Source organism: Pelodiscus sinensis, chromosome 6 (genome assembly GCF_049634645.1).
Source record: "Pelodiscus sinensis isolate JC-2024 chromosome 6, ASM4963464v1, whole genome shotgun sequence".
NCBI classification, from domain to species: domain Eukaryota; kingdom Metazoa; phylum Chordata; order Testudines; family Trionychidae; genus Pelodiscus; species Pelodiscus sinensis.
Genome location: NC_134716.1, coordinates 79,360,258 through 79,387,006, shown reverse-complemented (window position 1 = coordinate 79,387,006; position 26,749 = coordinate 79,360,258). Strand labels below are relative to the sequence as shown.

The window sequence follows — 26,749 nt, the reverse complement described above, 5'->3', positions numbered from 1 at the left end:
ATTCTTCTATGAAAGGACTCTTCAACTAGTCTGAGAGGACTCTCCTTCTTCAGTGAAGACCCAAGAAAGGGAAGAAACTTCAGCTTTGGAGAAGAAGCATTCCTCCTTGTCTTCAGACAGGATATAGGGAAAGGCCAGGACATGCCTGGCCAGATCCTTGCCTCCAACACCAAGCTTCTCTAGAGCTAGCAGTGCTGATAAGCCTGGCACTGTGCCGGCAAAAAATAGCACATCACACGAATGTGCGCATTCTGAACCAAGGCACAAGTCCTCGGCATCATCACTGATGGTGCTGTTGCCTACATGGCACTGAAGATGGCACTGAAACTGGCACTGAAGATGGTGCCAAAGACTCCCTATGCCGATATGCTGGCGCTGAGGGCACCAACACTAATGTTGTCACCAGCACCTATTGGAACAGCACCACACAAAAGTGCACCGAGGCACAACCCGGCACCAACTGAACAAACCAAGATAGACGTATGGTCAGTGCTGCATTCACCTGACATTATTAGTACATTCAATCTATTCTCCCAGATCCCCAGCACCATCAGTATCATTTAGTGAGGCAGTGTGACGTAGTGTGGGTACCTTGCTACTTGCAAGGCTTGGGTTGTGAGTAACCTGGCTGCAGTCTGCAGCACGGCCCAGCAGGGCAGGGGATGAGTCGTCATGCAAGGGGGCTTCAAACCTGTCTGACGAGTTATCTCGGAGGGAGCGGAACAATGGGAAGAAGGGGAGTGGAGCCCTGGCTGGGGGCAGGACTGGAAGTGAGTGAGTTAGTTTCTGTCTGGGAGCATGGAGGAGACAGCCTAAGGAAAGGGGCTGGAATTTAGGGGCTCAGTCTCCGCCATCTCAAGGGGGACTGAGGCATCCTAGGCCTGTCCTGTAACCAGATTAAATCTGTGCTGTGCTGTATCCTGGAGAAGCAATAAACACTCTGTATTCTACTGGCTGGTGGAGTCTGTCTGTGCCATTAGGGGGGTGCAGAAGATGGGAAAACCCCAATGCGCCGTCACAAGCAGCATGGGACAACAGAATAGTTTCTAGTCCCAGCACTCCTCTTGCATACACAGATGTCCTCCTTGAGAGTCATGCTCAACCATAAGTACAAAGTCCATACTGAGTCATATCAAAGGTCTGTCTAGCCCAGTATCCTGTCTTCCAACAGTGGCCAATGCCAGATGCCCCAGAGGGAGTGAACAGAAACAGGTAATCATCAAGTGATCCCTCTCTTGTCATCCATTTCCAGCTCCTGAAAAACAGCAGCTAAGGATACCATTCCTACCTATATTGGCTAATAAGTATTGATGGACCTAACCTCTATGAATTTATCAAGTTCTTTCTTGAACCCTGTTAAAGTCCCGATCTTCACAACCTTCTCTGGCAAGGAGTTCCACAGGCCAACCGTGCACTATGTGAAGAAATACTTCCTTTTGTTTGTTTTAAACCTGTTACTTATTAATTTCAGTTGGTGATCCCCAGTTCTTATGTTATGGGAAAAGTAAATAACTTTTTTTTGTTCACTTTTTCCACACCACTCATGATTTTGTAGACCTCTATCATATCCCTACTTAATCTTTTCTTTTCTAAGCCAAAAAGTCCCAGTCTTTTTAATCTCTCTTCCTATGACACCCATTCAAACCCTTAATCACTTTTGTTGCCCTTTTCTGAACCTTTTCCAATGCCAATATATCTTTTTGGAGATGAGGCGACCACATCTGTATGCAGTATCCAAGATGTGGGTGTACCATGGATTTATATAGAGGCAATAAGAAGTTATCTGTCTTATTCTCTATCCCTTTTTGAATGATTCCTAACATTCTGTTTGCTTTTTTGACTGCTGCAGCGAGTGGATATTGTCAGAGAACTATCCACAATGACTCCAAGATCTCTCTTGAGCTAAATTAGTCCTCATCATTTTGTATATGTAGTTGGAATTATTTTTTTCCAATGTGCATTACTTTGCATTTATCAACATTAAATGTCATTTGCCATTTTGTTGCCCAATCACCTAGTTTTGTGAGATCCTTTTGAAGCTCTTCACAGTCTGCTTTGGTCTTTACTAACTTAAGCAGTATAGTATAATCTTTAAATTTTGCCACCTCACTGTTTACCCCTTTCTCCAGATCATTATTGAATAGCTTAAATAGGATTGGTCCCAGTACAGATCCATGGGGGACACCACTAGTTACCTCTCTCCAATCTGAAAATTTACCATTTACTACCCTTTGTTTCCTGTCCTTTACCCAGTTATCAATTCATGGGAGGGCCTTCCCTCTTATCCCATGACAACTAACTTTACTTAAGAGCCTTTGGTGAGGAACCTTGTCAAAAAGGCTTTTTGGAAATCTAAGTACATTATAACCACTGGTTTCCTCTGATCACATCCTTGTTGACCCCCTCAAAGAACTTGAGTAGTTTAGTAAGGCATAATTTCCCTTTACAGAAATCTTGTTGTCTTTTCCCCAACAAATTATGTGTCTGACAATTCTACAGCCAGTCCCCGGGTTACATACAAGATAGGGAGTGTAGGTTTGTTCTTAAGTTGAATTTGTATGTAAATCGGAACTGGCGTCCAGATTCAGCCACTGTTGAAACTGACCAGCGGCTGACTACAGGAAGCCCGAGGCAGAGCTGCCCCGGGCTTCCTGGAATCAGCCGCTGATCAGTTTCAACAGCGGCTGAATCTGGACGCCTGGGACAGAGCAGCTGGGGCACTGCCGGGTAGGTCCCCGCAGCGCGCCACACCTCAGCGCTACTGGACCAACCCGACAGCGCCCCAGCTGCTCTACCCCAGGCATTGGCGAGAAAAGCCTGGTCTGCTGGGGGCGGGCGCACTAGGTGCGCCCCCCCCCAGCAGACCAGTGAGACGTGGAGCACTTTTCTCGCCGCACAGGACGCGGGTGCTCCCCCCCAGCTGTGTCCCCCCCCTTGATGCGTCCCCCCCCCCCAGCAGACCAGGCAGACGCGGGCAGCGGGACCACCGAGACGCGCCGCAGTCCCGCCGCCCGCGTCCTCCGCGTCTTTGCTCCGCGTCTCCCTGGTCTGCTGCCCCCCCCAGCAGACCAGGGAGACACGGAGCGGCTTTTCTCGCCGCAGAGGATACGGGTGGCAGGACCGCCCACGTCCTCCGCGGTGAGAAAAGCCTGGTCTGCTGGGAGGGGGGGATGCACTAGCTGCTCACCTCTCCCCCCCTCCCAGCAGACCAGGGAGACGCGGAGCAGCTTTTCTCGCCGCGGAGGACACGGGCAGCGGGACCGTGGCGCATCTGGGCGGTCCCACTGCCGGCGTCCTCCACGGCGAGAAAAGCCCTGTTCGTATGTAGGGATCCGATGTAAGTCGGATCCACGTAACCCGGGGACTGCCTGTATTCTTTACTATAGTTTAAACTAATTTGCCCTGTACTGATGATAGACTTACGGGTCTATAATTGCCAGGATAACCTCTAGTGCCCTTTTTAAATATGGGTGTCACATTAGCTATCTTCCAGTCATTAGGTTTGGAAGCCGATTTAAAGGATAGGATACAAACTACAGTTAATAGTTCTGCAATTTCCCATTTGAGTTCCTTTGGAACTCTTGGGTGAATGCCATTTGGTCCCAGTGACTTGTTACTGTTTAGTTTATCAATTTGTTCCAGAACCTCTTCTAATGACTCCTCAATCTGGAACAGTTCTTCAGATTTGTCAGCTAAAAAGAATGGCTCAGATTTGGGAATCTACCTAACATCCTGAGCCCTGAATGCCGAAGCAAAGAATTCATTTAATTTCTCCACAATGACTCATCTTTGAGTGCTCCTTTTGCATCCCAATTGTCCAGTGGCCCCACTGGTTGTTTAGAAGGCTTCTTGCTTCTGATCTACTTGAAATATTTTGCTAATTTTTTTTCAGTTTTTGGCTAACTGTTCTTCAATCTCCATTTTGGCTTTCCTTACTATATTTTTACACTTAATTTGACTGAGTTTATTCTCCTTTTGACTTTCCTCACTGGGATTTAACTTCCACTTTTTAAACAATGCCTTTTTATCTCTCACTGCTTCTTTTACTTGGTTCTTAAGCAACGGTGACACTTTTTCCCCCTCTTACTGTGTTTTTTAATTTGGAGTAAATATTTAAGTTGGGCCTCCATTGTGATATCTTTGAAAAGTCTCTATGCAGCTTGCAGTGATTTAACTTTTGACATTCTATCTTTTAATTTCTGTTAAATTAACCTCCTCATTTTTGTGTTGATCCCCTTTCTGAAATTAAATGCCATAGTATTGGGCTGATGAGGTGTTTTTCCCCCCACAGAGATATTAAATTTTATTACATTATGGTCACTATTTCCAAGTGGTCCAGTTATATTTACCTCTTGGACCAAATCCTATGCTTCATTTAGGACTAAATCAAGAATTGCGTCTCCCCTTGTGGGTTCCAGAGCCAACTGCTCCAAGAAGCAGCCATTTAAGCTATCAAGAAACTTTATTTCCCCATATTCCCCAAGTAACAATCTTGAATTTAAATATGCAGTATGTGTACCGTAAGTTAGTCAGAGCCATGAATGGGTACAATCAGTGGAATTGTACTGGTGACAAATCTGACCCCTTTTGCTTATACTGAATCAAACAGATAAAAATGGATGAAATTAAGATTTTTTTACCAGCATATGTAACTTTTTTTACCAGCTGGTAACTTTTACCAGCATATGGAAATCTCTAGGCCAAATTAAACAATGATGTAAATGATACTGTAAGTAACAATCTGGTGTAAGAACATAAGAATGGCTCTACTGGGTCAGACCAAAGGTCCATCTAGCCTAGTATTCTGTCTTCTGACAATATGTCAGGTACTTCAGAGGAAATGAACAGAACAGGCGGTTACCAAGTAATCCATCCCCTAATGCTACTTCCTAGCCTCTAGAAACTAGTAATGTCAAGGAGGATTCTGAAGGGACATCTTTTTAAGGTCTATTCTGGGGCATGCCCCTGGAAGAAAGGCATACAGTCTGCCCATCAGCTTGAATTTTGAAAACTTGGAATAACTGCTGAGTACAATGCTCAACCTCAGCTGGTAGGGCAGTCAGTGAGTTTAACCTAGGTCATTTAAATTAATGAGAGTTGATTTTATTTCTATTGTGTTCCATATTTTATTTCTATTGTGCTGATTTCTGTGGCACACTGGAAGAAAGGGGGGGGGATATAAAAGGAAAAGTAAATGATGGCTGAGCTTCTAGGGCAGGACAGAGGTTTATTTGAGGGCACATTTTCAACCCACACTCCTTTTCTCCAGTCAGTACCAACTACATTTTACTGACCTGACCACTACACAGATTAGGTAATTCATCACTACTATTTATTACAAGGATTTTCTTAGTAACATTATATTGTTTTAAGGTTTTTGTTTTGTAATTAATCATATTAAAGTGCCCATACAGTTATTCAGCTATGTTTTCCAGAGGGCCAAAGAACTTAAGATCAGAGTTTTAACTATCTTTTCATATAAAAAGCCCCAGGTATGTCTATACTAGAAGTGTTTCACTGGTAAAGAAATACCAATATACTATCCTGGCAAATGATCATTGTGAGGACACAGCTATGCTGGTATAGTACAGCCATCTCTTCTTAACTAAACAACCTGTACTGATTAGAGCACAGAGATTTCTGTAGACATTATTATATTAGCATGGGGTTACTCCTCTTCATGCTGCTGACCAACATAGCTATGACAGCAGAAATCTGTGGTGTGGACCTAGCCAGTCTCTAGCTATGCTTCTCTTATAAAGGCATATCTACATATACAGCATGCCTGGTGAAGACATTCTATGATGACAGCAGCAAGCTCTCCCATCATAATAAAATCACCTCTGCAAGAGGCAGAAACTATATTGCAGGAAAAGCTCTCCTGCCAGCATAGCACTGTCCACACTAGCCTGTATGTCAGTGTAATTTATGTCACTTGGGGATGGTTTGTTCACATAAATTGTGCTGACATAAGATGTTGCATAGACATAGCCTAAGAAACTCCAAATTGAAAGGAAGGAATGCAGTGTTGATACTTTTCACTGACCTGCATGTTTGCTTATGTGGCAACAATAAAAAATGCAAACAAAAGATAACTTTTTAATGCATACCTCTATATGTTGTACAACTACTCTCTAGGTTTTAATAATCACCGTTTAATTGTTCTTTCATAATCAGAGAAACTAAAGAGCTCCTAAATTTAAAAGTCCTCTCACAGCTACAGTGCCTTTTTAAAATCTCTCTTTTATCAAGAATGCTTCCTGTCACTGGGTAAGATTTGCACGTTTCTGGATTGCTCTAGGACAAACAAAAAAAAAACAAAAGCGTGGGGAGGGGAGGGAAGAGGGGCAGACAGGAGGAAGAGTCTCATTTGTTCATATACACCCCACACATTGACTTGTATTTCCTGTCACATGGTTTTTATGGCTCCTTATTTGGCAGATGTTGGATCACAAATATTTAAAACAAGAATTTCCCCAATAAACCAGTAATTTCAAGTGACTTTCTTCAGCCTTTTATACCCTATTGCTTGGTCTGTGAGCATAGTAGAGTGTATTATAGGTTTTCACTTTCAGGAGTGAAATATTGATCTTTTAAAATCTGGAATGAAATATAAAAGAATCTATTCCAGATTGATTAATTCAGCTGTGCTATGTACTATCATTTTTAAGTAACCTCTCTTCTTTAAGTATTCTTTCATTGTGAATTGAACCTCTGGCTTTTGTATACCTTTCACAATGCAGCCATTTATCTCAATACAAATAGTGGTAGTTTATAGCTGAAGACAGTAATGATCTCATCACTGTTTGTTGAAGAAGAAGAGAATTTATGGCATCTAGTGTATATAAATTGCTTATTTCCTCTCAACCTAGTCACAGTTCTAGGCTATTTATACAGTCTGTTTTTGGATTTCTGTCTTTATTCTGGTTTCTAAAGCAGAGAAATACCTCTGTATCTTACTAAGGACAAATAAACTCAGTTTATTGTGTGGTTGGTGTTTGCAACTTGCCTGATTATCAAAAGTGTCAGAAATTATAAACAATTATAGACTTTTGACCAAAATTCAACAATGGATTCATAGCAGGTGCTGCACAAAGCATTTTCATAGTGCCTTATCTTATTTCTGTGTAGAGAAAATATAAATACCAAAATTTTATATTTAATTAATTTAGCTAAGTATCTGTGTATGTAACATAGTATGATTAGCTGTTAGTACTTATTTGGTATTGAAAGTAATGAGTTAAGAACTCTGAAGATCAACCATTGAGTTTTAGCAGGTGTGGAAAAGTAGGTTACTGGCTAAAGGGTTGTTTTCTAGATTGTAATACTTTTTTATGCACCAGAAGTGAATCTAAGATTCCTGCATTGCATTTTTCTATGAATACTTGTTAGGACAAGGGAATGGCATCTCTAATATCTTTAAGACACATATTTGAACAAAGGTCAGATACAGTGCAGGCAACTGGAGTTAAAACTACCTCCTACTTCCTGTCAGGCCATCCTGCAGAGTCACAGCAGTGATTAAATCTCATCTCAAACTTAGGTCTGTACCTATGATCAAAGACTATCTCATGTTTTTTGTTGGGTTTCTAATGTAGAATACAGTCCCCTTGGGGTCTAAGCTGAAATCAACCATACTACCTTTGTGTATCACCTAAAACTGAAGGCTTGATAGGGCAATTTAGCACATACAAAATGCCTGATGTAGCAGTCTACTCCCATTACCTGCAGGCATAATTTGTGTTGTGGGATAGCCTAGAGGTAGTGTTACTGATTGTTGTCACATGACTCTATGGCTTTTGCATTGTTAATTAATGTCTATATAATCACAAAAAACAGGACTATGTAGCACTTTAAAGACTAACAAGATGGTTTATTAGGTGATGAGCTTTCGTGGGCCATGAAAAGGACAAATCAAATTTCAGAACAGAAGGAGGATGGGGGGGAGGTAAATGTCTGTGAATTAATGATATTAGAGGTGATAATTGGGGAAGCTATCTTTGTAATGGGTAAGATAATTAGAGTCTTTATTCAAACTTAGGCGTACAGTTTTTCATATGTGTTCATTTTTTTAATTGTATCCTTTGGTATATATGGTTGTGACAATTTTCTTCCACTATTTGATCTGAGGAAGTGGGTCTGGCCCACGAAAGCTCATCACCTAATAAACCATCTTATTAGTCTTTAAAGTGCTACATAGTCCTGTTTTTTGTTTCAGCTACACCAGACTAACACGGCTACATTTCTATCACTATTCTATATAATCACAAAATCAGTAAGGTCTGAGTCTGGTCTCTTCAGCAGGAAACTTTCATCAGCTTTATGAAAGTATGTTCAGCAAGACTAAATTATGTACTTAATCTACTAGGCAACAGTCAAATAATAAAGACCTGTATTGCAACAATATATAAACAAATGCACATTTTAAAAGGTCTCAAGTAAAGTATAGACTACGGTTCAGTTGTTTTGATTTTGAGCTGCAAAATCCACCACAATATCATACGTCAGTCCCTTGCATCTGCAGCTTCAGACTCCAGTTTCATTTTGAAATTTCCTTTGCTGTTGCTGGTATCAACTATAACTTCTGTTTGGCAGTGGAATTTGATAGCATCTTTTAAATGGCGACATTCCATCCCAAAGAACACTGGCTCATTGGTGATCCTATTGGTGATCAACATTTGGGTTGATACTGAATGTTCTGTTGTAATATGGCAGTGGAGAATTGCCTATATTTCTTAACTGTGCGTCTCCAGACTTTTTGACCCTTGATAAGAGTTCTTTTTCTTTTTATGGTAGAAATATTTAAATGTTTTGGTTGTACATTGGTTGTAGTAAATCTTAACATCCTCTCAACTTCAATTATTTTAAACAAGTTTTCTCTGTGGAAATTTCTTAGGTTTTAAATATGAAAGGCCCTGAAAGCTAAAATAAAAAAAAAATCTTTATTGGCTAGCTGCTTAAGATTGATTATGGTGAAAAGCACCTAGTAATTTCAACATGTAAGCAAGCCAATGTTTTCTAAACTACATGCCTAAAGATAGGCACCATAATATTTGGCCTGATCACTAGCAGGGTTGCCAGATGGTTTCAGAAAAAATACCCCCTCCCCCCCAAAAAAAGACTCCAAGAGTTGTTAAGCAAAAAAAAAGCCCCAACAACAACAAAAAAAACCATGGCTCCTTAGTCAAAAAAAGTGTGGTGAGGCTTTTTGGCCCTAACAGGCTGCCGGAGGCCGCCTGCCATCTTACCTCCCTGCATGGTGCTGGACAGCTCCCCTGCAGAACCCAGTAAGCACTAGGGTTGACAGGCTGCCTCCATATTGAGCGGGACAGCCCATAATTTTCACCTCCTGTCCGGGAAAAAATCAGAAAGTACCGGACATTTTAGGTGTCCAGTATTTTCTGAATTTTTTTACTGGACAGGAGACAAAAATACCGAACTGTCCAGTTCAATACTGGATACCTGGAAACCCTAGTACTGAGTAACTGTAGCTCCTATTGACTTCAGTGGGATTTATGGATTCTGAGTTCATCTGAAAATAAGGCATTGAGTAATGTTCAGCATCTATGGTTACAAAACTTTGGTCTTAAAGTATAAGTGAACAAGAATTCTTGGCTGTCTTTGGCAGATTTCTCTAGCATAATGGTTCTCGAACTTTTTGTCCTACAGCCCTGATCAACGCAGACCTTTCTGCAAACCACCAGCCCATCCACCTATGATGACAAAATGAGTGCAGGAGGGATAGGGGTAGAAGGTCTGGCTTGGGAGGTAGGGAGCAGGAGCAGGCTGATGGGCCGGGGAGGGGGGGGGGGCTTGGTAAGGTGCAGGGATGGGGTGAGAGTGCAGGGTCTTGGCAGGATGGTGGGTGTGTGAGGGAGATGAGGGTGCAGGGTTTGGTCATGAGGGCAATGTGAGATGCTTACCTGACTCCATGCCTGCTAGCCTCAGGCCCCTGCCTCCTTTGCTTCCATTGGCTGTAGACTGGGACACTGCTTTCTACAGTTCCCATTAATTCAGAACAGTGATCCACGTGTAATGGGGACTGTGATCACATGTGCCTCAAGTAAATATATTGGTTGGGAACCATCAAGGATCCATCAGATCACATGGACTGGTATTTTCCCACCTCTGGGAATAGGGGACCTGCTGCTGGTAGACCTGAAGGGCCTAAGGGAAGACGTCTGGATCCAAAGAACCCCTCGTAGTGAAGTGCCAACCTGAACTTGGGGTTGGTCTAGAGTTTTGTGATTTCATTTTACTGGGAATAACCTGGATCAAGGAAAAATGGAATCTGAGGCCTATGAATGGAGACACTTTTTAATCTTGTCTCTTTTTTACTTTGCTTGTCCTTTGGTACACTGCCACCATTTTACTAATTCCAGAATGCTATTCTCCATGTGCAAGTCTTCCTTGGTAGCGCAGACTCAAATCCAAAGCAAATGCTTGTCTGGAATCTCGTGTGGGCTATTCTGGTGGCACAAGGTCTTTAAGCTGCACTAAATGAGAATTCATCTGTTGTGAGAGGGAGTAAATACAAGATTACTTTCTTTTGTTTCCAAAACAGGTGGACTAAAGAATGGAGAAGAAAGTGAGCAGAATTTATCCAGTTTCTGAGCCAGGCACAATATATTTTCTGCAAGTCACTTGGGAAAAAGACCTAGGAACTGGCTTTATGATAACGCTTAGCGATGCTCAGTCAGCATGGGCTGGGACAGGTAATATTGAAAACAAAAGATGAAAAGATTTTTTAAAAAAGTATACACCCTTTTCCCATTGGCTTTTGAGCAGTGTTTTTTACCTTTTCTGTGACTCCTTTTTACATGGGAAGTTAGCTTCCAGATTGCCCATCTAGGCAAGAAGGAAGGATGATTATGGAACTTGTGCAAATCAGTCTTTGAAATTTATGCAAAGACTCACCTGTCAAAACAAATACTAATTAATTTCACAAATGTGTGTATGTATAATAGTTTACATTTTCTCCAGTAATATAATTTTCTGTGATATAATTCTGGTCCACTGCAACTTCTCAATCTGTTTGAACAAATGTGACAAACTGATTTCATTTGTAAATTATTAAGATCATGACTATCTGTGTAAGTCCTCTTAGATGATTTATTAAAGCTATTAGTTATTAAATTTAGTTGAATTGGAGTAGCCACAGTATATGTGTAAGTGAAGGAAGGAGAAGGAAATGAACGGTGGCAGTGTAATACGGTGGCAGTGAGTTTTGGACAGTTTTTATGTGCGTTCCATTTAGATCTTCCTTAGATCTGTTTGTTCTTATTTGGCCTTTTTAATTCCATTGTGTGCCCATTTGGCTCTTCCATGATGAGAAAGTAATTAAGTATACTTATTAACTCTTCTCTTTAATATTATTTTCTGACTCTTTGCTGTATCTATTTTCTTTTCAAACTAAATGATTATACTCCAGACATATGAAACCAGATTGTTTATCTGCATTTAATTAAATCTCCTGTTGAAATTGTATATTTTAAACATAATTAGCAGTTGTTGCACAGATCGAAAAGGAAATGTTTGCTAACATCGTGGCCTGGCTATGCACACTGATTATGTGCAAAAACTTTCCTGCATGGGTGGCCACGATATATTTTAAAAATGTCAATGTCTTGTTGCTTTGTTTTGTTGTTGTTAATTAGGCATTTGGTGATTGTTCCAATATTTTTGCCTGAAGTCTTATGTTTTATGTTAAGGGATAATGCCAAACTGAAGTCACACTTTTTATTTGTGTTTGCCTACTGTTGTTTAAGTAAAACTTAATATCCCTACAACAGAAAAAGAATATAGGAGAACATTTCTAGCCATTTGTTTTTAATTTAACTTTCTGCATCTGACATCATAGAGGTACTTCCTAGAGGTGTGGTCACCAACCCGTTGATCATGATTGACTGGTCGATCCTGGAGGCACGACCAGTCGATTGCGAGGCTTTGAGCGTTCTCCCTCCCCCCCTTGCCGCTCCCCACTCCCAAGGTGCATGCCACGCTGATGCTACCTCCAGGGACCACAGAGGTAGAACAAGCTTTCTGCGGGTCAGGGGAGTTCTGCAGCTGCGTGCCAGGTCTCAGGAGTGCGTGGGCTGCTCTCTGCCCTCCTCCAACAGCTGATGCGGTACCTAAAAAGCCGGTTCGTCATGCGCTGGGGACTTTGTTTCCCTGCTGCATTCCTGCATGTGGGGAGGGAGTAGGGGTCTGGCTGCACAGGCTGCCGTGGGACGCAGAGGAGCAAGGTGCGTGCTGTCTGAGCGGTCGGGGCTGGCACGGTCCAGGGCTCCCCCTCCCTCCATGCAGGAAGGCATCAGGTGTGCAACAGACCAGCATTTCAGGTACCGTGCTGCTGTTTGGGGGACGGGGGAGCAGCCTGCACATTTCCTGGGCCTTGGCATGCATCTGCAGGATCCCCAGGTACCGGTCCCTGTCCCCTCCGCCCCCCACCTACACCCCCACAAGTACCCTGCCCCAGCACCTACAAGCGCCCTGTCCCCTGCCCCAGCACCCATTTGGCACCCTGTTCCCTGTCCCAGCACCATGTCCCCTGCTCCCACCAGCACAGTTGTGACCCCATTAGTGAGGTTTGAGGGGTTTGAAGGGGTTGTGTTTTGTATCTCACTTGTTTGGCCCCAACTGACTTTTCTGTGGGTCAGTGACCCCTGACTCAAAACAGGTCTCCCCCCTCCCCCCCCCCCCCCGGTCATAAATAAAGACAATGCTGAAACCTTTTGTGTTTGACATAGTATTTTATTTAAAAATGAAGCCTGGCCAACAAGCCCCCAATTGGGGCCAAGTCCTCATCTGGCCACAGCATCATAAAACCCTCCACCCTGACTCCAAATCTGAGCCTATCATACACTAGAACCCCCTGTCCCAAGCCTCTCACATCCCCAAACTCCTGTACCCCCACATCCTCAGTTTTTGCCACAACACTCTTTCACCATTCACACACTGCAAATCTGTGTCCTGAGCCCATCGTACTCCCAACCTCCTTGCCCTGAGTCCCTCCCACACCCCAACCCAAACTCCTGCTCCCTCTCATCCATAAGCCTGTGGCTTGCTCAGTACCCCAACTCTCCACCTGAGCCCAACAGTCCCCAGCCTGGAGCCCCCTCCCTGAGCCAGCATCCCCTTCTCCACATTCTCCTGCAACCAAATTCCCTGCCAGAGCTTGCACCTCTCCCCTTTCCCACACCTGAATCCCTCATTCACACCCCAGAGCCCGCACCTCCTGTCTCAACCCAGTGAGGGTATGGCTAGACTGCAGGAGTTTTTCTGGCAAACATGCTCTTTTGGCAGCCCCTGTATTCCTCGTTCCACAAGGAATGAGGGCACTTTCAAAAGAAGGGGGTTTTCTGACATTTGGCCCAGTCTAGCTGGGCTAAATGTCGGAAAAATTTCTTCCAACAGAAGGATTAAAAAAAAAAGCAGCAGTTTAGCCATATCCTGAGAGTGTATAAGGGAGTGATGGAGAGAAGGAGAACAGAGAGGACGGGGCCTCAAGGAAGGGGTGGGGTTTTGGGGAAGGGATGGGGTAGATCCAGAACCAAAAAAACCCCTCAAGGAGAGTGGGCTTTGATCTCCTCTCCTACGGCTGATTTAATCTTTTTTGGCTATGTCTACACTACCAGGTTATTTGAAAATATGTTATTTCAAAATAATAACTCTCGAGATGACTACTTCAAAATAAGCTTATTCATCTTCATAAGCAAGAGTTATTTTGAAATAAGAAGTCCATTATTTCAAAATAATAGGCTTGGTAGTGTTGATACTTGCCTTCTCCCCAGTGTAGCCATACCCTTTTAGTGTTTCCACTGAGTCAAGGGAGCTGGATTGAGCTCCTTCTGCTGTTTTGTCAATTGGGTGGGACTAGGTGGAAACTACTTTTGTGCCAGCAGCAACCTAGTTCTACAACCTGTTTGCACTGATACTAGCTTTTTGCAATTAGTTTTAAGAAAACAAGTGGACAGTAAGAGAAATTTGTTCATCCTTTGCTTATACTAGTTATGCTTATCATCCCTTCGCTCTAGAATGAGTTGACTTGTGTAGCTATGAATGTGGCTATATTATCCTTATTCCAGACATAAGCTGTTGGCAGCAGAAACAAGCATCAGCATTCTTTCTTTCTTTTCCAGATTGTTAAAAATCTCAAGATGAGTGTTCTTCTGCTTCAGCAGCTGAGCTTGAAAATTCCCTTAATAGCAGCACAAATTAACTGCATGTGGACTACATCTTGCTTTAAGTGCACAGCTAATAGCATAATTAGATTTTTCTACTGTATGTGCTTAGTCCAGCATTTCCACAAATTCATAACTGTTTTAAGACCATTTTTCAAACTGAATGAAGCACATTAAATACTCTCCACATCTCAACTTTGAAGTTTCAAATTTCAGCTTTTTTGGAGCTATTTGCTTGAAGGGAAAAAGCAGTGGTGAGAATTTAAAAAAAAACAGTGGGATATCCCTTCAGTTTCTTATGTTGTGGGATATTATGCTTGGCAAGCCATGTCAGGAAACAAGTAAGAGTTGCTGAAGGATTGGTCTTTTATAGTTCTTATGAATCTAGTGTGATGATGAAAAGTGGTGGAAGCCTCACTGTTTAAGAAATGTAAAACCATAGAAAATCTTGACAAAAGCCCTACAAAGTGTACTATGTAGCCCAATATGGATGAGGGTGGGCTAAATGATCTGTAGCAGTGGTTCTCAAACTATAGGATGGGCCTCCCAAGGAAGCCACAAACTGTGCTTTAACACCCAAGAGTTCTGGTTGTCAGCATTGGGTTGCTGGGGCTCATACATAAAAGCTAGCAAGCCCAGGAGGGGTGGTGATGGGATAGAAGGGAGAGCCAGAGCCACACACCCCTGGGGCTGACAGCTGGAGCCCTGTTGCCCAGACTTTACATCCCTCACCCCCACAATCCCTCACTAGGATTGCCGACTCTCTTATCCTTGCCATTCCTCTGCTACAAGGATGTGTCCCTTTCCTGCATCTTCTCCCAGGTCCCAACCCTGCTTGCTGTCTTCCCCCCCCCCCCCCATTCCTTCATTTGCTTTCCCTCACCCTCACTCGCTTTCGCTAGGATGGAGTAGGGGGCTGAGATGTAGGCTCTGAGCTAGGGCTGAGGGGTTTGGTGTGTGGGAAAGGGCTCTGGGTTGAGCCTGGTGCAGGAGGGCCATGCAGGCGCTACGAGGGAGTTTGGTGCAGGGTATGGGCTATGGACGGGGGCTGAGGTTTGGGGCAAGGTATTTGGCTGCAGGAGGAGGTGAGGGATGCAGGGTCCGTCTGAGCAGCACTTGCCTCCGGTGGCTCCTGGTCAGCCGTGCAGATGGAATAATGCAGGGTCCCTGCCTGCCCTGGATCCAGGCCACCCCTGGAAGAAGCCAGGACATCATGTGGCTCCTGTGGGGACAGAAGGGGGGAGGGGGCAGGCAAGCTCCATGTGTGCCTCTGCTGGCAGGCACTGCCCCTGCAGCTCTTATTGGCTGCAGCTCCTAGCCAATGGTAACTGCAGCATCAGGGCTGGAGGAGGGACAGTATGTGGTGACCTCCACTGACCCCCAGGGTGAGGTTTGCTGGATGTGCAGGTTGCTTCTGGGAGTGTCACGGAGCCAAAGTAGGCAGGGAGCGACCCTGCCATAGCCCTGCTGTGCCATCAGACATAGCATTTTAAAATCTCCCAGATGGGCTGCAGTAGCCTCCAGGAGAGTAAGCCTGATTCTGGGAGACTCATAAAAAAAATAGGAGGGTTGGCAAGCCAGTCTCTTACTGGGAGGCAGTTGAGAGTCTTCAGCTGCTAGTGCTAGGTTGGCAGCAGGAGCACAGAAGTAAGAGTGGCAATGGGGCATTAAATTTGCTGTGAAAAGTGATACTGATAAATATTTCACATTGCCATCCTTACTTCTGAGCTGATGCCTGGCATGGTGCAGCTTCAGAAATGGATGTCTGCTAGCAGCTGCTGCTCTATTCTCTGCCTGCAAAGCTGAACAGTGGTATATGTATTTAGGTGAGGGGGTGGGGGCTGGGGATAAGTGATTACAGACACAAAAGGGTGGGGAAAGGTGGGGAGTGGAGGGGGGTGCAAACAGTCAAGTACCACTGATCTATTGAGGCTTTCCATGTATAACTTACATTTCTCTGAAAGAAACCCAAGATTTCCTATTGCTTTTACATCTCTGGTATGCAGACCTAGCGTGTTTAACATACATGACCATTTACAAAAGAGTATCACCTTGATCCCTCTATTATAGTCCACAAATAATGATTTTATGATCTTGGTGATGACTGCTCTGCTTGGTGATAACATGTTTCCTCAGTCTTCAAATCCTATTTTAAATAACCACTTTGAAGGTGAATATTAACATTTCTTTACCTGCTTTTTTTTGGTTTTGTTTTTTTGTTCCTCTCTGTTTATCCCACTTGTCTCTTGTGGCATAACTATCCCTGCATACTCTGCCAATGATGACAGGCAATTGGCCTCTGTTTCTCTTTACCCACAAACATTTCCAGACCTTCCATATGGTCCCTTGTCTATCTTGAGCAGACGTGAGGTTGCTACAGTCTCCTCTTTTAAATTCCTCATCAAAACCCAGTTCCAAGCAGCCAGCTAATACTGGCTAAGCTGGGAGCTGTTTGGTACAATCTAAAACTAAACAAAAACATTTTTTGGATTGTAAGTTATCCCTTTCCTCTACCGTCCCCATCCTTTGTTTGTCATTTTTATTTGATTATAAGCTTTATGGGGTTTGAGTCTGTCTTGCTGCATATCCCTGATCCTACAGAAACTTACACCTGTGCTTAATGTAATGTATGAGTAGATCCATTCACTTCCCCCATGTGCAAAGTTAGTCACTGTAGGCTTTTGCCTTTGGTCTTGTCTAGTTTTGTAGAGGAAAAGTGTGTTTGGTCAGTCGCACAATGCAACTAGGGATGTTAAAATGCTTTTTGTAAATGTGTAACTGCTGAAAACGTTGGCGGTTACATGTTTACACATGAGGGATGTATCAAGGATTTTCAGTAGTTACACATTTATGTGTAGGGAGTCACACGTTTACACACACAGGTGTGTCAGAGGCAGCTGCGTGGGGGGAAGAGTCAGGCAGCTCCATGGGAACTGGTATTCACAGGGAGCTGGCTTAAAAGTGGGGTTCCTGCCTGACCTGCTTTCCCCTCCTGCTTCCTCTTTATCGGAGGCAGCAGTGCGGGGTGGGGGCAGGCAGCTCAGAAAAATAGGGAAGATTTGGTTCACAGAGTGCTAAATAAGTCATTGAGTGAGTGGAGATGTCAGGAACAGCACAGGAAAAGGAGCTGAGGAACCTCAAGGACAACCAGGCCTTTGCCAGACAGGCCACAGAATGCATGATCCTGGTCATGGAGGAACACACCGAGATCCTAAATTGCTTGGTAAAGCAGCACAATGAGTCAACGTGGGTTGGCCTCCCGTGCAGCAGGTTCAGAATTCTGTATCCAGCAATGCTTTCTCTGTGCCTTTGCTTTCTTTTTCTTTCCTCAGAGTCCAAATTTTCCCATGCACTCCACCCTCTCTCCCAAATGTGATTATGATGCCTAGGTCTACACGTATCAGTGAGTTGGAACCCTTTCCCAGTACCTCCCTTACCAGCTTGCGGGGTGCTTTATTATATTTCAGTTCAGTGCTTACTGATTAATAAAGGGACCTTTCAGAATGATTCTGCACTTCTGTTTACTGTTTTACAATGTTACAGAACAGTCACTGTGATCCCAGCTGCAGAAATTAAAGACATGTTGCCAAGTATGTGTTGCCTTGGATGGTTGCGGGTGGGAGCACATGGAAGCAACCGTAAAAGAAGTTTATTTTAATGCCCCTCATTTTCAAAGCCTCTCTGTTGGCAGTAGCCTTCCGAGTTTCTCTGAAAGCTCTAGTGCAGGTATGGGGAACCTCAGCCTCCAGCTTGCTTGGATCCGGCCCCCAAGGCTCAGCCCCATTCCCCAGCATTGGGGAGCCTTCCCTGGCATGCCAGTCCCCCCACTGCTCAACCATGGGACTGGAGCACACAATCTATTAGACTTCCCCCACCTCCCCAGGCTCTGGTGTGCGAGGTGAATGTGAGGAGTGTCTTTCTTCTTCTCAGTTGGGGGTCACCCCAGTGAGGGTTTTATTTCTTTATTTATCACTTTTCACTTGTGCGGCCCCTAACTGACTTTTGTTTGGTTCAGTGGCCCTCAACCCCAAAAAGATTCCCCATCCCTGCTGTAGTGTCTGGCTGCTCAAACTCTGTATCCAAGCACTGTGCCTCAGCGCTCTATCCCTGAGCAACCAATTCCCCCTTACTTTCACAGAAATTATGTAAAGTACAGCAAACTGCTATAACTATGGTAATATTGTCCTCAGTGAGGTCTAGCCTGTTAGAGACACCTCCATCTCACCTTCAGTTTTTCCAAAAGCACATTTGACCACTGTGTGGCACCTGCTCAGCTTGTTAAAATGCTCCTTATTGCTGTCCAAGTGCCCCGTGTACTGTTTCATGAGCCAGGGCTGTAAAGGATAAGCTGAGTCCTCAGGAATCACAAGGGGCATTTTCACATCCCCACTTGTAATCTTGTGGTCTGGAAATAAAGTCTCTGCAGCTTTCTGTACAGGCCATTGTTGCTGAAGATGGGTGCATCGTGCACCTTTCCAGACCACCCCACGTTTATAGCTGTGAAATGTCAATGGTGATCCACAAGCACCTGCAGATCATCAAGAAATATGCCTTCCTATTGATGTACTCAGTGGCAAGGTGGGCTGGCGCTAAAATCAGAATATTTATACCATTTATTGCCCCTCCCACTCAGAGTTAGGAAATCCCATGTCCATAAAGCCAGCCACTATGTAATGCACATTTCCCAGAGTTGCCACAGCCCTCCATAACAGAATACAATGTATTGCCCTGCACACTTACACACTCCAAACTGATTTGCAACTGACCAGTAGCAATCGGGAGTCACCAGTTTCCATGCATCAGTTGCCATGCACTTCTCTACCAAAGGGCAACTCGCATTCTAGTGTCCTTGTGCCACAGTTCGAGGGCCAGCTCAATAAAACAGCTCTAAGAAGGTGGCTTTATACATCCTACAATTCTATAGCCACTGGTCTTCATCCCAAACCTGCATGACAATGTATCCCACCACTCAGTGCTGGTTTCCTTAGCCCCAAAGTGATGGTCTACATGTACAGCTGCTCTGAGTGCCAAATGCAGTCACAGGTTGTGCTCTCCATATCATGCACAATGTCAAGCTCCTCTGAGTCTTTGTCATCTGTCAGTAACTTCAAGATGATCTTCGCAGCCATTCATGAGATCCTAATGACAGTTAACAGAGCATGCAAAAGGAGCATGGGATCCATTCTTTCTTGCTGAAGATTCCAGAGTACACAGCAGAGAAAGGCAGATGGGGGGGAGGGGGGGAGGCGGGAAGATGTGAAAGGACTCCAGAAGACCCTGAACAAAGCCTGCTGAGATATTTTGCATAGTCCCAAGAAGTCCCATGCTCTGTTCCCAGGTTCCACAACCCCTAGCCACAGGTGGTGTCACTAGGCACTGAGCTATATACCCACAATGCATTGCTTCCATTGTCAATGAGGAGCTAAAGATGTGGACACAATCAGTCAAGAGAGGGAGCTTCAAGTGTAAACATGCTTTGGCTGTTTTTTTGGTGACTTCTCTGTGTCCTCATTAGTTTCCTTGACACAATTTAGTACCATAATGTACTTTGTATGGTGCCTATCATATTGTGACTGCTACCTGACCCTGAATTGGGAGAAGGATTTTGTCCCCCTTCTTTTTGAAAGCCTCTCTTCTCTTTCTCTTTCTCTTTCTAAAATATACCCTGGCACACAAAGGTGTGTGTCTCTCTCTCTCTCTCTCTCTCTCTTTTTTTAAATTTATTACATGGCTCCCTGATTTGGATTTTTCTGTACATTAAGGTCTCTATCAATAGGTTGTAAACAAACAAAAAAGATTAGTTTTGTTGTTGCTGTAAAAAAATAGATCAAGTAAAACAAATAAAAAATTTGTTCCTATAAGATCTTGTATGCTGAGCTACATATACAGGTCTTGTCACTTTTTTTTATAGCAGAACATTTTATTTTAATTTAGCTCGGCTAAGAGGTTAAATGAAAAACATTTCCAGCTTTATTGTGTCTTATTGGTTATTAATTGTGCTTCAATAGTCAACAGAACACAATATCCATCACAGCAATTACTGATTTAATCAAATTTCTTTTACTGTGAGTTAAAATCCACAGGGATATTGAGTTCTATCCTGTTTCATTCTGTTTTCCTTCCTCTTTGCTTTCCTTCATATCTAGAAAATCTGAGCTTGTCTTTCTTTTCCAATTCACCAAAGCAGAATTAAAATGTTGAACTTTTATTTTATTTTACTCCCAATTCTTTTGCAAGAAATGCTTCACAGTATTGCTTTGCTTATTCATAGACATACCTATAATATGCCTCATCACTGTACTAGCTGATTGTGTTTCCACTAGCACTTAAATGCTTATAAAATGCTAGTGTGTCATTGTCCTTTGTTGTAAGTGAACATGGTGTACAGGATCTCTGTATGGAATTCTTAGATTCTATCGCTTAAGGATCCTCAGTTTTGAGTCTTGTTTCCAGTATAAGAGAGGGGCGAGGTGCTTTCGTGCTCAAGTGAGCAATATGATGCTAAAAGACCTATACAGAGCTCTTTCAATGCCTACACAAGCATTGTTTGGCTACCTTATTTGTATTACTTCAGACTGTTTGTTTATTTAGCAACTATTTTATTTTATGAACCAAAGAGAAGCCAGTGTCTCTGCAGCCCCTTGCTGTCAGATCGCAGTGGGGCATAACATATTTAAAATCTTTTAGAAAACCCCTGATACTAAAGGATATTTAATGTGAGCCTGGCTAGCTTGATGGTGATGTTTGAGCAGCTGTATACCTGTGAGGTCAATCTGACTGCAGAATTGATAGCTTTTTCCTTGTGAAGGAGACTTCAGCTGGTAAAAAGAGTTAGGCGATGTGCTCCCCACTACTTATATGACTCACTCAATGCAGCTCTAACACTGATGTATTCTCAGTCCTGGTTTCCAGTCCCTTCTCTACTTTTTTGTGTCCTTCAGATTACACCTTAAATTTTGGCTTTTATGGCAGATTTGATGAGCATAACATACTGTGATAGACTTAAATTAGATCCTTTTCTAAAATGGTGATCATATTATACCTTATGGAGACTACCTTGAGGTCAACTATTCCCCATGCCCACATGAACATCCCAGTGAGGTTCTTTTTTATATGCTTGGTTGTGAAAGGTCCTTCTGTTTATCCTTTGACCTTGCTAAAAGTTTAAAATTTCGTGTTTTTTCTCAGTTACGTTTAGTTCACATGTCACACTGAGCAAAGCAGAACCTCGGCAGTCCCTCTTTCTCTGCTGTCTCTGAACTACTTACTTTGATTTGTTTTAATGTCTTTTTCCAGTCTCCAGGTGGAATTTACAACTTTACTCCATTTAAACAAATAGTGGCTTTTGTAGGGTTAATCTATTACAATTCCAAAGAAAGAAACACATTATTATTGATCATCTTTAGTTTTCCTAATGCAGGTTGCATTTCTCTGATCTGGCACTCTGGTCCAGCAATATCTATAGCTGGGCATGATTTCAGTTAGCTGAATGTCCACTTATGAGTGTGGCCAAGTTTCCCACTCTCCATAAAATTTGTTTACATCCACCAGTCCTGTTTCTGTGTTCTGTGCTATTATTTAGCTCTAATTTACCCCAAATGTCTTCTAAGAGCCCAATAAGCAGAGGAGGTGTTGGTAATGCTCCTAAACAATATTAACTTCCCGTGGTCCGGCAAATTCTCTGTATGGGCACTGATCAGGTCCCGAGGATGCTGGAATAGAGAAGTTTAACCTGTACTTCTTTGAAGATTTGCAAATAGTTTGGACCAGATTTTCAGTCAGGAATTCTTTATTCATGCAAATATTTATGAACAAATGTACATGCATGCAAAAATGACTGATTTGCACATCTGACAAAAAGGTGCCTAACTTTTTTGTGTGCAAATCCCCAATTAGTGCATGCCTAGCTATGCAAATAGATTACGTCTTTCTGTTTGAAAACCTGGTCCATTGTGTGACAATTTAAAAAAAAATGTATTGTGTCTATGTAAGACTGACAGGCAGAACCAAACTTGGGACCTCTGGAGCTTAGTGCATGAGTCTTTACAGCTTAAGGCAAAAGTCCGCTGGCTCTCAGTTAAGGCTGTAGAGCACACTCATTGTTTCTCTCTGTAAGTGGTCTAAGTGCCATTAGGTGAACCACATCCAGTAGGCTTGTAGTTGCATCTACATATTTTCCAAACATGAGTATAGTTACCATCTTTACGTACGTGTGTGTGTGTGTGTGTGTGTGTGTGTGTGTGTGTGTGTGTGTGTGTGCGCGCGTGCACACTTAAAAAAATGATCATACTAAAACTAGCTGTGAAGGACGTGATCTCATGGTTTTTTATCAATGCTAATTTAAAAAACATGCAGAACTGCTTAAAAATAATTGTGGGAGAAGTCTGCCACTAGGTGTAACAAACAATTGCCCACGCACTTCACTATTACATACAGGCAGTCCCCGAGTTACGCGGATCCGACTTATGTCGGATCCGCAGTTACGAACGGGGCACTTCCTCTCCCTGGTCTCGAGCAGACCAGGGAGAGGAAGCAAAGCGGCGGCGGAACGCGCGGCCAGCTGACAGCCCAGAAGCGTCTGGGCTGTCAGCTGGCCGCGCGTTCCGCCGCTCTGCTGTGCTCCGCTCTGCTCCCCCTCCCCCTGATCTGCAGGGGGGGGGGAGCAGAGCGGAGCACGCGGCCAGCTGACAGCCCAGATGCGTCTGGGCTGTCAGCTGGCCGCGCGTTCTGCCGCTCTGCTCTGCTCCGCTCTGCTTCCCCTCCCCCTGGTCTGCAAACCATGGGGGGGGAGGGAAGCAGAGCGGAGCACGCGGCCAGCTGACAGCCCAGACGCTTCTGGGCTGTCAGCTGGCCGCGCGTTCCGCCGCTCTGCTCTACTCTGCTCCCCCTCCCCCTGGTCTGCAGACCTGGGGGACGGGGAGCAGAGCAGAGCAAAGCCGCGGAGCCCGAGGGCAGCAGGATAGCCATGGCGCGTCTGGGCTGTCCCGCTGCCCCCGTGCTCCGCGGCTTTGCTCCGGACGCCTGTGGTACAGCAGCTGGGGCGCTGCCGGTTGGTCCCGTAGCGCCGCTCTGGGTGCCACTGGACCAACCCAGCAGCACCCCAGCTGCTCTGCCCCAGGTGTCCCCTAGTCAGCAGCTGCTGAAAATGACCAGTGGCTGACTACAGGAAGCCCCTGCCCCGGGCTTCCTGGAATCAGCCGCTGATCAGTTTCAGCAGCAGCTGACTTGGGGATGCCTGGGGTTCTTAAGTTGAATCTGTATGTAAGTCAGAACTGGCGTCCAGATTCAGCCACTGTTGAAACTGATCAGTTTCAGCAGCGGCTGAATCTGGACGCCAGTTCCGACTTACATACAGATTCAACTTAAGAACAAACCTACAGTCCCTATCTTGTACGTAACCCGGGGACTGCCTGTATTTGGATAACTGATTATTTGACGAGTAGCACATCCATTGCAATACCAGATTACCTTTGGTGTCAATAATATAAATAGAAGAAGAATGAGGCAATTTAAACATTGTTTCCCCGCTTGGAAAACTCTTCTGTTTTCATCTACATGTTCAGTGTATGTATGCAAGTGTATCCCTTTCATGTGAAACAGTCATCAAAATGAGATTTGTAGAAGGAATTATAGCTAACTAAAGTACTACATGAAATATTTTTCAGTTGAGGGTTCACGTCAGTATTAAGAACTTATTTCAGTTTGACACAAGTTAATGTCTTTTCTTTCCCTCTCTTGCCCCAACTGTCTCAAATGTTGGGTAGTCGTTCAGGGAAACATTAGATGTCAAATCCTAAATGGAGAAAAATGACTATCATGTTCTCCAGAAGATTGGTTATAACTGGAAAATGAAACATTTGTGAAACCAATAAAGAGCCTAGAACATTGATAGACTATAGAATAAGGCTTGATTTGACCCAGGTGGAAATTTTTTTTAAAAAAAGTATTCTCTTCTGTTTGGGTCCTTATCCAATAGACTACAGTAGGGCTACTCAACTTTGGAAGCTCTGGGGGCCACAGTGATACTCGCAGCACATGACGAGGGCTGCAACTTAAGTGTGGTTGTATATAAATGCAAATATATATGCAAATGGCTTATTTCACACTGACAGGCATGAATACAATGCACTTCCCGCAATGTCCCCGCACTCCATGCACCTTCTCCCTGGAGGCTAGAAACGCCAACACACTATACCCATCTGTTCCAGCCAGCCTGTCTGCTTGTGTCCTTCAGTGTTAACCCTTCCTGGGAGACGTCTCGCCATTGTGCAGTGTAATCTCAGTGGAGGCCATGTTCAAAAGATCCCACCTGTGGGTTGTGTGTTGAACACCGCATAAGCCCAAACCGTACCGCAGGCTGCAAGCAAATGGGCCGTGTGTTGAGTAGTCATGGACTACAATAAAATCTTGCTCTACTATAGATCTTGAACTTCAACAAAAACTAGATTAATAGAACTCAAATCAGACTATTACAATTTGAATTAGTCTGTAAAACAGTTTTTGAAGAGAATAATTAAATCTGAATTATTTTCATATGAGCTGCAAAGAGGCTTGACTCCCACTATTAATGATGCTGAAGATAGATACTGACAAGTGAGAAATGGAAAACTCAGAGAAACAGATGCATATTTTATGACAGAAATAATTTTAAGGAAAGCTATATTGTTGTTAAACAGACACATACATAGATTTTTGTTTCAAGAAAACTTCTGAACATCCCTAATAACTTCATGATAATTGGAGCAGAAATCTGCATATATTCCTTCTCTGCATAGGCTTATTGGGTAGTCGAGTCAATACTCCACTAGTTGTTCCCCCCCCTCCCCTTGCTGCGTCGGAATCAGAGGCAGCAAGGTGGGAGAGCAGGAGCCGGTGCTGGATGGAGCTGTCTTAAAAGTTGGTTCCTCCCAGCACTGTCTCGGGGGGGAGGGGAGGGGTTGTGGGCAGGGGAGGCAGAAGCACAGTGGGGAACCCAGGAAGAGTGGGGAGCCCATGGGGCTCTTGCTACATTTCAAAAGCGGAAGTGCTGCAGTTCCCCACTGTGCCTCTGCCTTTGAAATGTCGGGACCGGTGGGACTCTTGCAACATTTCAAAGGCACAGGCACAGCGGGGAATTGAAGTGCTTCTGACTTTTGAAATGTAACAAGAACCCTGGTGAGTTCTTACTACTTTTAACAGGCAGAGGCACAGCATAGTCCCATCCTCCCTCTTATTAACTAATTGACTAGTCAATGAAAATTCCATCGACTACTCAATTAGTTATTAATCAAAATTTAACATCCCTACATGGAAACTCATGTCTAGACTGAACAGGACAGGTGGTGCTGGCTAAGGTCCTGTGAGGAGTATTCCTCCTTCATTGAATCTTTGTCGGCCCTAAGTGTTTCAGAAAGAGTGAAAAGTATTTTTCGTAAAAGGCCTGATCCAAAACACATTTAAGTCAATGGAAAATCTGCCATTTGATGCAGCTGGTTTTGGATTTGACCCCTTTATTTTGAATTGAGAAACATTAGATTGGTGATTGCTGCAAAGTTTAAACTTGGAGAAGGTGATAAGGAATATGTGAGGGTCAAAAATAAGTGTAGTAAACTAAGTAAAAAATAAGCCACTAACTCATAAGATACTGGAAGAACCTTCCTCCAAAGGAAAATTGTAAGGTATAGGATTCTGATGTTATTCAGAGCTCTCTTTTGCTGTTGAAAAGTTAATCTATCATTGCTCTAGCTAAGCACAAGGGCTGGGATAAATTGGTAGTAAGACACATATACAGATGTTAGTTTTAATTATAAATAATTTAGATTTACATTTTAAACTGTTTTTAAAATAATATCCTTCCTTTAATGTATGTTTCCTATTTTAAAGTGTATATTTTTTAGACTTCACCAATTTCCTCCTCCCTCCCTAGTGTCTGAAGCTGAGATTTCTAAGGAGGCTGATGACATGGAAATGGAACGAGAGAAGTATGTTGAAGAACTGAGGAAAGCCCTGGTTTTGGGAGCTGGCCCAGCCAACATGTACAATTTCGATGTTTGTAAAGATGGAGAAAATGTGGAATGCTGTGATTTCTCATATGAAAAGAATCTGAAAGATGTTTCTGTAAGTATTTCTGTACAAGTGTGGTTAAAAATGTATCTAATTAAATACTTATGAAAAGGGATCTCTTGTTGAGAGCATTCCTCAATTTAATAAAATTCTCTTTAAAAATGGTCTTTGATAAGTTGGAAGAAAAATCTTGAATTAAATAAATATTGTCAGTATGGCCCAAAACATTGAAAAAATAGCTTTTACAAAACCTACAAACAAGAAATATTTCCAGGGCCTTGTAAAATTCCTTTTGAAAAATAATTGAGACCAATGTGGTGGCCTCTCCTTTATTGGACATCCCATTGGCTGCTGTTTAAGTTTTGAGTGTGCAACAGCTGTAGTATCAAAGCCCTATTTTGTCAATTTGATTGCTGTTTCCTTTGTCTGTGTTCCTCTAATAACTTCTTCTAAAAAGTTTAGTATTTATGTTTTCCATAAGGATAGGATAGGTTCAAATTGGTGTTATAGTCTGGTATTGTACT

General features: G+C 43.4%; 1 protein-coding gene across 4 annotated transcripts in view; it reads left to right on the top strand.

Annotated features, from left to right (window-relative positions):
* Positions 1 to 26,749, top strand: part of XRCC4 (X-ray repair cross complementing 4) — a 274,028-nt gene that overhangs the window by 32,399 nt on the left and 214,880 nt on the right. For 2 of the 4 annotated variants that reach the window (XM_006124336.4, XM_025185287.2), the window contains exons 2-3: positions 10,565 to 10,715; positions 26,089 to 26,279. In XM_006124336.4, the coding sequence (XP_006124398.2) occupies positions 10,577 to 10,715; positions 26,089 to 26,279 (330 nt within the window). In that variant the 5' untranslated portion in view covers positions 10,565 to 10,576. Of the gene's footprint in view, positions 1 to 9,669; positions 9,769 to 10,564; positions 10,716 to 26,088; positions 26,280 to 26,749 lie in introns of those variants that run through there. The other 2 variants (XM_075932196.1, XM_075932197.1) reach the window with 2 other exon arrangements.